Below are 10,000 nucleotides of genomic sequence, written 5' to 3' on the forward strand. Positions count from 1 at the left end.
GAAAAAGCATCCCTGTCTTCCTGTGTCTTGCTGGGCGAGGTCTCTGACTTTGAGAACATGTAGAAGCGGCTTTTACGTTGATGGGCTGTGAGCCGTGGGCGGCCCAGGGCGGTAGTGACTAGCTCTGGCTGGATGTGTGTGGCTGTGGCTACAGAGATGTGATCTGAAGAAACGTGGCTGATCACAGGGGAAGGGAAGTGGGCGTGTCCCCGGGAAATCTCTGAGTGGGATTGGCCAGCTCGCTCCCTCGCACTTTGGTTTCCGAACATCATTCCTAACACGGTGATGCAGCGAGGAAAGACAGTTATTGAATGCCCACAGCTGAGCATTGCTGCTCCTTTGCATTCCTTTTACCGCTTCTCTTTAGTTCACTAGATTCTCCTCTAGTTCATCCATCTTTGTTAACCTCCTGAAGTCATTGGAGCAAGAAAAGTTACACGCTATTTCTAATAGATATTTTAAAGGTAAGCTGTATAACTGATGTTTTTGGAAGTCAAGTCAACTTTAGACTATTGAAAGGAACCCAATCAGAAGGAGTAACCCAAGGAAGGCAGTTGGTGCTATGAATAGTATCATCTCTCTCGATTTTGGCCAGGCGGTCAGCAGACTTGGTTGAAGGTTCCGACAGTTTAGGCACTGGCTGTTGGCACCAGCTTCTGCCACTCCAGCTTTCCATGTCCCTTTCCCCAGGTTGGCAGTGTTATCTGCTCTACGATGAGGAAATGGGGGTTCGAAGAGGCTGAACAAGTCACCTACAGTTATGTAGCTACGAACAGCTGACTTGGGATTCACACCAAGCTGGCTGATTACGTTAGTCTGTGTGTTTACACTTAGGAGTGACCACCATGGGAACAGCCAGTTTCTAATGTTCAGGGCCAAACACTGAAACAGCAGCAAACGAAAGAAGTCAGCGAAGCCAGCCGCTGAGCCGCTGGGGCCGGGCAGGGCAGGGAGGGAGTATGGTGGGTAGAAAACAGGAGTGAGAGGATGTGTGAATCTTGGCCAGGCCCTGGAAGGCGACCCGGCCCGTCCAGGAGAGAGACGGTGACCGTTGCTTCTGGCCTGTGCCTGGGTGTAACCACCGCCTCCTGCTGGTGGAACACAGCTCAGACTCCTGCCCCTTCTCTGCATTCACTGTGCGGATGGAAAACACCGGGCATAAATGATACATTGGTTTGTGTCTTCCCATGATTCCATGCTTATTAATTCCTCTAGAGCAGGGCTCGTACTTGGTTCTCATACTGAACAGCTGTAGGGAGATCCCGGCCTGGCTGTGTGACGAGCCCTCAGTCCCTGCGGGAAGGCCCGGTGACCGTGAGCCGAGGCGATGGGGGACTCAGGAGCAGGCTCTCGGAGGACCGAGTGGGGAGGCCTGTGACCGTGTCATGGAGACTACCGCCCGGTCACCTTCCAGCGAGGCTGAAGGAAGCCCTACGCCAGGCTTCCCGCCTCGGCACATCCCCGGCCCCTCACCGCCGGGCAGTGGAGCCCGTTCAGTGGGCCCCCAACGCGAAGCCCGAGGGACCCTGAGGACCGTTGCCCGGAGCACACCGCTCCGCCCACATGCCCCGCCCCACTCACCCACGCGGCTGCTGGGCGTGGCGGGCCTGAACGTGGCGCTCAGGCAGAGTCTGAGGCGGACCTCCGCATTCTTGTTGGACAAGATGATTTTTTCTGGGGTGAAGGAAGCGTCCACAGACACATCAGCAATGCTCTGCGACCTGAAAGACACGGTGGGGACAGACAGATGGACAGACGGCCAAGGACAGGTGTGCTAACCTCACAGGGACTGTGCCTGCAAGGTCCAGTCAGCCCCTCTCCTGCCCCCCCCCCACACACACACACTCCATCTGAGCCCCTGGCAGCACCAGGCGGGCGCTCTGAGCTGCCGCAGGGCGCTGTCTCTTGATTGGACTGGGCACCAGCACAGGCCCCTTTCACGGTGAAGCTTAATGAGTGCAGGGTGGGCATAGGCTGAGCCTGAGGCTCTCCGCAGAGGGGCCCAGGTCCTGGTCCAGGAGACACAGCGCCATTCATTTTTCTCGAGAAGACAGGGGAGATGAGGTGGCAGGGGGGTGGCAGGCTTCCCACAGCCTCGGTGGCAGGCAGCAGTTCCGTACAGCATGGCATGTGCCCACAATGCTGGCCATCAGCCCGATGCCGGGCACTGGGAGGAGGCCGCCTCAGGCAGGGGCTGCGGACTCGGCCTGCCCCCGCCCTGTGGGCCCCCGAGGGCCTCTCCCACACGCACCGCCTCGCTGTCCCCACGCCCCTCCTGTGAATGGGAGGTGGGGTGGGACCCAGGCCACCTCCACGTATCACCAGGCCGTCTGAGACACGAGGATGCCAGTGACGGCCAGTGTGCCGGGTCCCAGTCAGCGAGAAACCACAGCCAGTGAGCAGTCAGAAGCCCCGGTCTCCCTGGCCCTGGGCAGTGAATTTGTACGTCGTCATGTGATCTTTGGGCATCCTTGCCTACTGACAAAGCCGCCGGTGGAAATCCATCGGCTCCTGTCCCTCAAAGCACAAGAAGATACAGAAAACCTTTCCTTCCGTGTCAGGACCGGAGCCCATTGGAAAGGTGCCTCTCCAGGCCCCTGACGGGCAGCCACAGAACCCCGTGGCAGCGGCAGCGTGGCCACAGCCCTCCGCGCCGGGCAGCCCGGGAGGAGGCTCTCTGTGCGTCCGCCTCTGGGAGGAGCCGGTGTTGCTCAGTGGTTGGGCATTGACCTATGAACCAGGAGGTCATGGCTCAATTTCCTGTCTGGATACATGCCCAGGTTGCGGGATCAGTCCCAGTGGGGGTTGTGCAGGAGGCAGCCAATCAATGATTTTCTATCATCATTGATGTTTCTATCTCTCTCTCTCTCCCTCTCCCTTCCTCTCTGAAATCAATAAAAATATATTTTAAAAAATTAGTCATATAATTATGTTATCACACCTTGTATTTTTCCAATGGTATGTAACTCTTAACTGGTTTTAACTGATTTTATTTAATATATATATATATATATTTAACATCTTAAATATGATCCTTCAGTCTTATTTTTCCACATAAAGATTTCATTAAGACAATTCATCTTGGTTTTCAAAAGCACGAGGGAGATCCTATACATGGTGCCATTAGACTCAGAAACAGCACAACCTCCATGTGTGGCTTTCCTGACATAGCTGGACATTTAAAGCACAATTTCCGACAGAAACAAGTGAATGAATGGCTGGACTGTATCTTCCTGGGAACTCTGGATGGAATTCTCAGTTTCTCTCTGGTTCCATTCCCTCACCAGCCCCATACATTTATTTTTGTCCTGAACCGCATGGCGCTTGAATCTCTTATTGTTCCTGCCCTTCAGCTCCCACTGGTTCACCGAGGGGCCACTAAGCCGACACAATGGCTTCCTGTTCGCGACCAGAACTTCTACAAGGTGCCTCCCAGCCACGCGCAGCGCTGCCCTGCGGTCTGAGCGCTCAGGGCTGGAGGGCATCTCCGGAGGCTTCCCCAGAGCCAGGGAGGCTCTTCGGAGACAATCTTCCGGACGCCCTGGAGACCTTCCCCGGCCCTTCGCTCCCGCAGAGGAGAGATGCGGCATTCTACCGGGAAGCAGTGTTCTTCTCTCCCCCGGGAAGGCAGTCCTTCCTTCACAAAAACCCGTGCCCTGGAGTCTTAGATAACGCACGCGGCCCCTCTGAGGGCCCCCAGGGAGACCTAGGCCAGCACACGGCCCTCCCAGGACCCCCAGGGAGACCTAGGCCAGCACACGGCTCCTCTGAGGGCCCCCAGGGAGACCTAGGCCAGCACATGGCCCCTCTGAGGACCCCCAGGGAGACCTAGGCCAGCACACGGCCCCTCTGAGGGCCCCCAGGGAGACCTAGGCCAGCACACGGCCCCTCTGAGGGCCCCCAGGGAGACCTAGGCCAGCACGCGGCCCCTCTGAGGGCCCCCAGGGAGACCTAGGCCAGCACACGGCCCTCCCAGGACCCCCAGGGAGACCTAGGCCAGCACACGGCCCTCCCAGGACCCCCAGGGAGACCTAGGCCAGCACACGGCCCCTCTGAGGGCCCCCAGGGAGACCTAGGCCAGCACACGGCCCCTCTGAGGGCCCTCAGGGAGACCTAGGCCAGCACATGGCCCTCCCAGGACCCCCAGGGAGACCTAGGCCAGCACACGGCCCTCCCAGGACCCCCAGGGAGACCTAGGCCAGCACATGGCCCCTCTGAGGGCCCCCAGGGAGACCTAGGCCAGCACACGGCCCCTCTGAGGGCCCCCAGGGAGACCTAGGCCAGCACGCGGCCCCTCTGAGGGCCCCCAGGGAGACCTAGGCCAGCACATGGCCCTCTGCAGTCTGTGGAGCAATCCCCCCAATCTGCTCTAGTCTGCCTCCTGCCCGGCTCACTCACCAGAGCTGGACGACCTGTCCGAAGGCGCCGATGGACACGTCGGTGATGGAATCCCCATTCAGGTCTCCAAAGCCGTCCAGGGACCGCCCGAAGTACTGGAGCCGGCTCCGGAAGGCTCCGTCGGATCCCAGGATTTTCTGAAAGGGCACGTGCGACATGCAGTTACAGGCACGGCGACTGGAACAGAAAAGGCATCTTCTGCCCGGCGCCAGCACAGTCTCTGCACAGCCTTCCCCGGCTGGAGGCCCCTTCTCCCCAAGACACACTGACCGCCAGCTCCAGCTCATCTGACTGCTTTATCGTTCTTGCAGCCACTCCATCATCAGAGAAACAGCACGAATCTTTCCCATAAAACCACAGCCAGCACCAAGAGGGAAGGACCGGTGGCCGGGCAGGAGCTGACGCAAGTTCAGTTCCCGCCCTCCCGCCCATCCCAGCTCTCTCCTCCACGCTGCCTTCCCAGCGAGGCCCTCTGGGCCGCGTCCCTGAAAATCCATTCCCTATTTCATTAAAAAGGTTCCTTATCATTTACTACCACCTGGGACGCTTCATCACATTATCTTATTTCCCCTGTGCCCTCCAGGGAGAGCAGAATCTTGTCTGTCCTTTCTTTGTGACCTCCCGCAGTGAGGGCAGCCCTGGCGCGCTGGCCCAGCTCAGTAATCACTCCCTGAAGGAGGGACCGGTTTCGGGAGGAGAGGGCGGCGTGGACGGCCCCGGGCTTCGCTGCAGCCGGGCAGGACGATGCCCGCGAACACGTGGCCGCGGACGCCGGCTCACCTGGGAGAACCTGGTGCGGACGGTGGCCCCGTGGCCGTTGTAGATGTACACGGCCCCCGCGTTCTGGTGCTCCAGGGGCGACCCCACGATCACGTCGTTGAAGCCGTCCATGTTGACGTCGGAGAGGGCGGCGATGGCCGAGCCGAACCGCGCGTTCTCCGCACCCTCGGGGCCTTCCAGAAACTGGTGCCAGTTCAAAACGCCCTGGAGAGGGGAGAGGGTGAGGCTCGCGAACCTGCAGCCTCGCATCTACAGCTCACAGCCCGCGATGGCCACCCCCACCGGCGAGCCGGTCCGTGGGGAGGGCTGGAAACCCAGCAATCAAAATCCTCCCGCTGTGGGGAGAATTCTAAGTAAGAATGTTCGTAAGCAAGGTCGAAGGACTCTGCTCATAAGGCGAGGTGTGAGGAGGCATGCTCTTTAGCAACAGCCTACATACAGCCACCCACTCCTCTCTCCTCTTTTCTTTCTATTGGCATCTTCACCTGTTTCTCTGCCTTTGATTTAAAAAATTTTGGTGAAAATTTATTGATATTTTGAATAAAATTAAGGTGGAGACAAAATAAAATGCAAGATCTTAATTTAGACCTTTCCAGAAAGATTATTGAGCCACGGCATAATTCTCCTGGTACAGAAAGTGGAAAGCGAGATCATTCCTATCCCAGTATAAGAAACACTGAACAGCTCACCCAAAGGAAAGACCTTTCCTTGTAAAAAACACAGCTGTCCCTTCAGATTTTGGAATCAGGAGCGGGATGTTCCGTGACCTCACAGGAGAGCCACGCTCCTCACCGGGAACCCCCACGTCACACTCGTCTAGAAACCTGAGTGCCACCAACTCTGATAAACAGTTGGGATTGTCTCCCCTCGGCCCTTAGTGAGCACCAGGAAAGCTGGCCAGCAAGAGGCAGGTAGGAATCTGGGACCTGCCAAGCTTCACCCACGTGGCTCCGCCCTTTCCTGATTGAACACTCGATTATGCATTCTTCACGTGCTTTAGAATTGCCTTACTTGCTCTGCCGAAGGGCTGGTTTTTGCGTTAATTTAAATAAATAAGGGAGGACAATATATCACAACAACTAAACACAACACTCTGCTAATGTCGGCGTCCCCTCCCCGCCCCTCCCCCCTGCGGTCCTCTGAGTGTCCGTGGCCCTGCAGTCTGTGCACAGCTTTGGCGAGGTCAGCTCACCCGCTGGAAAGACGGATTTTCCACGTTGGCGCGCACTACGTTTGATGTGCAAGGACTGGAAAGTCCCGGAGTTGGACGTATACCTAAACGTTACACTGAGCAATGGAATTTCCTGATGGCTGATGCACAAAGCATCCAGGGTCACATGGAGGTTTCCTGGGGCCTGGTACCATTTGCCTAGTTCACCGTAAAATATCCACAAGGCGGTGTGGAGTGGTTACTGTGATCTCTTTACAGCAGAGAGGAATAACCGGGTAAGACACGGGGAACACACAGGCGTTTGTGTGTGTTTACGAACGATGTGCATTTACTGCTTCCTGCATAAGAGAACATCCATGCGAAGACCTCGTGAAAAATGCCAGTGCACAGTAAGCTCTAGGTCAGGTTCCAGGTTAATGTGATTTAAAAAATGATAACTGAACGGTGACATCTTCCAAATAATGAAACAGAAACAGATGTACATGAAAATCATCTACACTAATAAAAGAGAAATATGCAAATTGACCATCACTTCATAATGCCCACCAGCCAATCAGGAGTGGATATGCAAATTAATTTGACAAAGATGGCTGCGGCCCTGCCCCCAGCTACTCCGGGCTTCTGGGCAGCACACATGTAGGTGCAGAGCAGCCGGGTGGGGTGGGATGCCTGCTATGAGTGGGAGGGTCTGAGGAGGAGGGAGCTACAGGAGCAAAGACAGAGGCAGCAGCCAGAGCGAAGGCCTGGGTCCCAGATGCCAGAGGAAAACCGGTGCCAGCAGCCAGGGGAAGGAAGGCCTATTGCAGGAATCTTCATGCAACGGGCCTCTAGTCATTCAATAAAAGACTTTCATCAATTGCAAAGAGGCAGGCTGCCTTTTACTAACCGATGCTAATCCCCGTTAAACTACAGTAAGTCCACTGTGCTAATGGAGACTAACACAGTAAATAAAGTACCACGTGCGTACCTTCGTGATGGTGAACAGGTAGACTCTTCCCTCCTCTTTCTTCAGGTTGTTCATGAACATGGGTGCGCCCACCAGGAGCACGTCGGTCACGCCGTCCTTGTCCACGTCCACGGAGCAGAGCACGCTTCCGAAATAGGAGCCGATCTGGGCGAGGAAGCAGATCACCTTAGGATTCCTGGGACGCCACCCACCTCGTGTGACGCCGGACTTGTATTTACTCATGACAACTATGAGTGAGTGAGTGCTCGCTGCCTGTGAGGTGCCGGGGACGTAACGATGGGTGACACAGCCCCTTCTCTCAGCCCGGGTCACCATCTGAAGTGCAGGGTGCCCCCAAATCACCAAGGAAACAACACCCTTAAAAATACATTTCCAGAGACACAGAGGCCATGCCTGGGACGTGGCCCAGCAGACGGCATTTGTATAAGCACGCCAGCTGTGTCTGCTGCTCGGGGCAAAGACCACGCTTAGAAGGTAGAAGGGCGAGTTACAGAGAAAGGGTGGGGGAGTGGAGAGAGGTGGAACAAAGCCGTGCTTCCATGGAAAATGTGTTGTAACGCAGGAGAGTGCCAAATACTGAGAGTGAGTGCGGGAGCCAGGCGGCTTAGGGAGATGAGTGTTGTGTGAACTGCATCTTGAGAGCCCAGGAGTTTCCAGCGGAGAGGAGGGGAGGCCTGGGGGGTGGACGGCCCGGGGCCAGGTCTGGGACAGAGGAGGGGTGGCTGGAGAGACGGGGCCAGAGGGTGAGGGAGAGAGAACGTGAAGTGAGAGGGGCTGGGGATCTGAATGTTCATCCCATCCAACCATTGCTCAGCGCATGTCTCTGTGTACACCTCGGAAGGATTTGGAAATAAAAAGGATAGATTCCTTTCACTGCACTTTCGTTGTTTCTTCCTTCCTTCCTTCCTTCTTTCCTTCCTTCCTTCCTTCCTTCCTTTCTTTTTTTTCAAAACAAAAGCACCCTTTTAAACAGATAGAGAGGCGAGGAAGGAAGTGACTGGTTTGGGTCAAGCAGGTGGAGGACCCGGGAAGCGTCTCCTGGGAGCCGGCGGTGGGCTCAGACCGAACCCTGAGAAGGGGAGCCTTGGGGAGTCGGTTCTCCCCTCGGGGGACGGAATCCGCTGGCGGACGGAGAGCCGTGATCCCCTCTCCACTACGTGTCTCCCCCGAGGCCGGAGATGCCCAGTGAGGACCCGGGATCTCCTGGCTGGCCTGAGCCTGTGGGCACCACACGGACAGGACAATCATGCCCGTTTCTGACCCCGGGACTGTCCCCCGTCAGAGGGGAGCAGGAAGGAGAGCTGCCCTCCTCCCAGCGAGTCCCAGCCACAGCGGCCACTCCTTGTCGCTATCTCTCCGAATCCGAGTCCGTGGCTCCCAACGGGGGCGCCTCATCACGGCCTGACCAATCGGGGAGTCAAAAAAATGGAGTGGGGGTCCAGCTGGCGTGGCTCAGTGCTTGAGCATCGACCTATGAACCAGGAGGTCCCAGTTCAATTCCGGTTCATGCCCAGGTGGTGGGCTCAATGCCCAGTGTGGCAGCCGATCCATGATTCTCTCTCATCATTGATGTATCCCTCTCTCCCTCTCCCTTCGTCTCTGAGGTCAATAATAATATATATATATTTTTTTAAATATGGAAAAAAAATTTTAAATGGAGTGGGAAGTACCCAAACAGCACGGGCTCCGCAGCGCCCCCAGGACTGTGACTGAATGACAGCTCAGCCCCGTGAAAGCCGAGACCTAGGAAGGGAGTCAGACTCCCAGGAGCCTGTCCAAGGACCCGCCAGTCTCAGGAAGAGTTGCTGTGAAGACTTCAGGAAGATTCAAGAAAAGGCCGATGCCAGAGCCAGCCTGGGGGCAGGCAGTCAGTAAACGGTCACTTCCACTCCCCCCGCCCCAGCTGTCCCTGAAGATAATGTCTCCTGCTGAGCGGCGGCCGTCACCTGGTCGCCTCGGTGAGCCTGGATCACGGTGACGCTGCTGTTCTCGCTGACGCTGTACAGCACTATCTGGCCCGTGTAGCTCGCCCGCGGGGCGCCTGCCACAAAGTGGACTCCTTTTCCGGTGGAGATGGCGGCCACCGAGTAACCTGGGAGAGAAGGAGGTGGTGGGAGCCAGGGACAGGCTGGGCCCCACAGGCTTGCAGAGCTGGGGCCGTGGCTGAGCCCTTTTTCAGTCCTGAGCCTGTCACTCAGGGCCCATCTTCCTGTTTCCAAGGTGACCTGCTCCTGCCCCCTGACCAGCAGCGCTGCCCTGCGGAGTAGACATCTACCCCTGAAGCTGGCCCGAGATTCTGGCGGTCCCCATCGGCCACTCGTGAGCCTGGCCCTCAGACTTCTCTGGGAATCACTGGCTGGATTTCAGCGGTGCTGCTGCCCCTCGCCGGCTCGGCTGGGTGGACAGAGCACTGGCCTGCGGGCTGAAGGGTGCTGGATCGCAGGCTCCAGCCCCATGGGAGCATGCAGGAGGCAGCCGGCCAGTGATTCTCTCTCTTCATTGATGTCTCTATCTCTCCTTCTCTCTAATCAATTAAAAGATTTTTTTTTTTTTTTTAAAGGAAATGCTGCGGAGTGGGAATAACATGGCTTTGGAGTCAGTGTCCGCGTCGAATTCTGGATGTGCCTCTTCCTGTGCTGTCCACCTGCAGGCAAACTCTTACCCCCTGGCTCTCCAGGTACAGG

The 10,000-nt window shown here is 56.8% G+C and overlaps 1 protein-coding gene across 1 annotated transcript in view; it reads right to left on the reverse strand.

The window, feature by feature from the left end:
* Window positions 1-10,000, reverse strand: part of ITGA2 (integrin subunit alpha 2) — a 64,636-nt gene that overhangs the window by 13,491 nt on the left and 41,145 nt on the right. The window contains exons 14-18 of the mRNA XM_036409570.2: window positions 9,263-9,408; window positions 7,317-7,460; window positions 5,179-5,382; window positions 4,399-4,535; window positions 1,582-1,721 (exon numbers count right to left, since the gene is read on the reverse strand). Of these exons, the coding sequence (XP_036265463.2) occupies window positions 1,582-1,721; window positions 4,399-4,535; window positions 5,179-5,382; window positions 7,317-7,460; window positions 9,263-9,408 (771 nt within the window). The remainder of the gene's footprint in view (window positions 1-1,581; window positions 1,722-4,398; window positions 4,536-5,178; window positions 5,383-7,316; window positions 7,461-9,262; window positions 9,409-10,000) is intronic.

The sequence above is a fragment of the Pipistrellus kuhlii genome, unplaced genomic scaffold (assembly GCF_014108245.1).
Source record: "Pipistrellus kuhlii isolate mPipKuh1 unplaced genomic scaffold, mPipKuh1.p scaffold_m20_p_4, whole genome shotgun sequence".
Taxonomy (NCBI): domain Eukaryota; kingdom Metazoa; phylum Chordata; class Mammalia; order Chiroptera; family Vespertilionidae; genus Pipistrellus; species Pipistrellus kuhlii.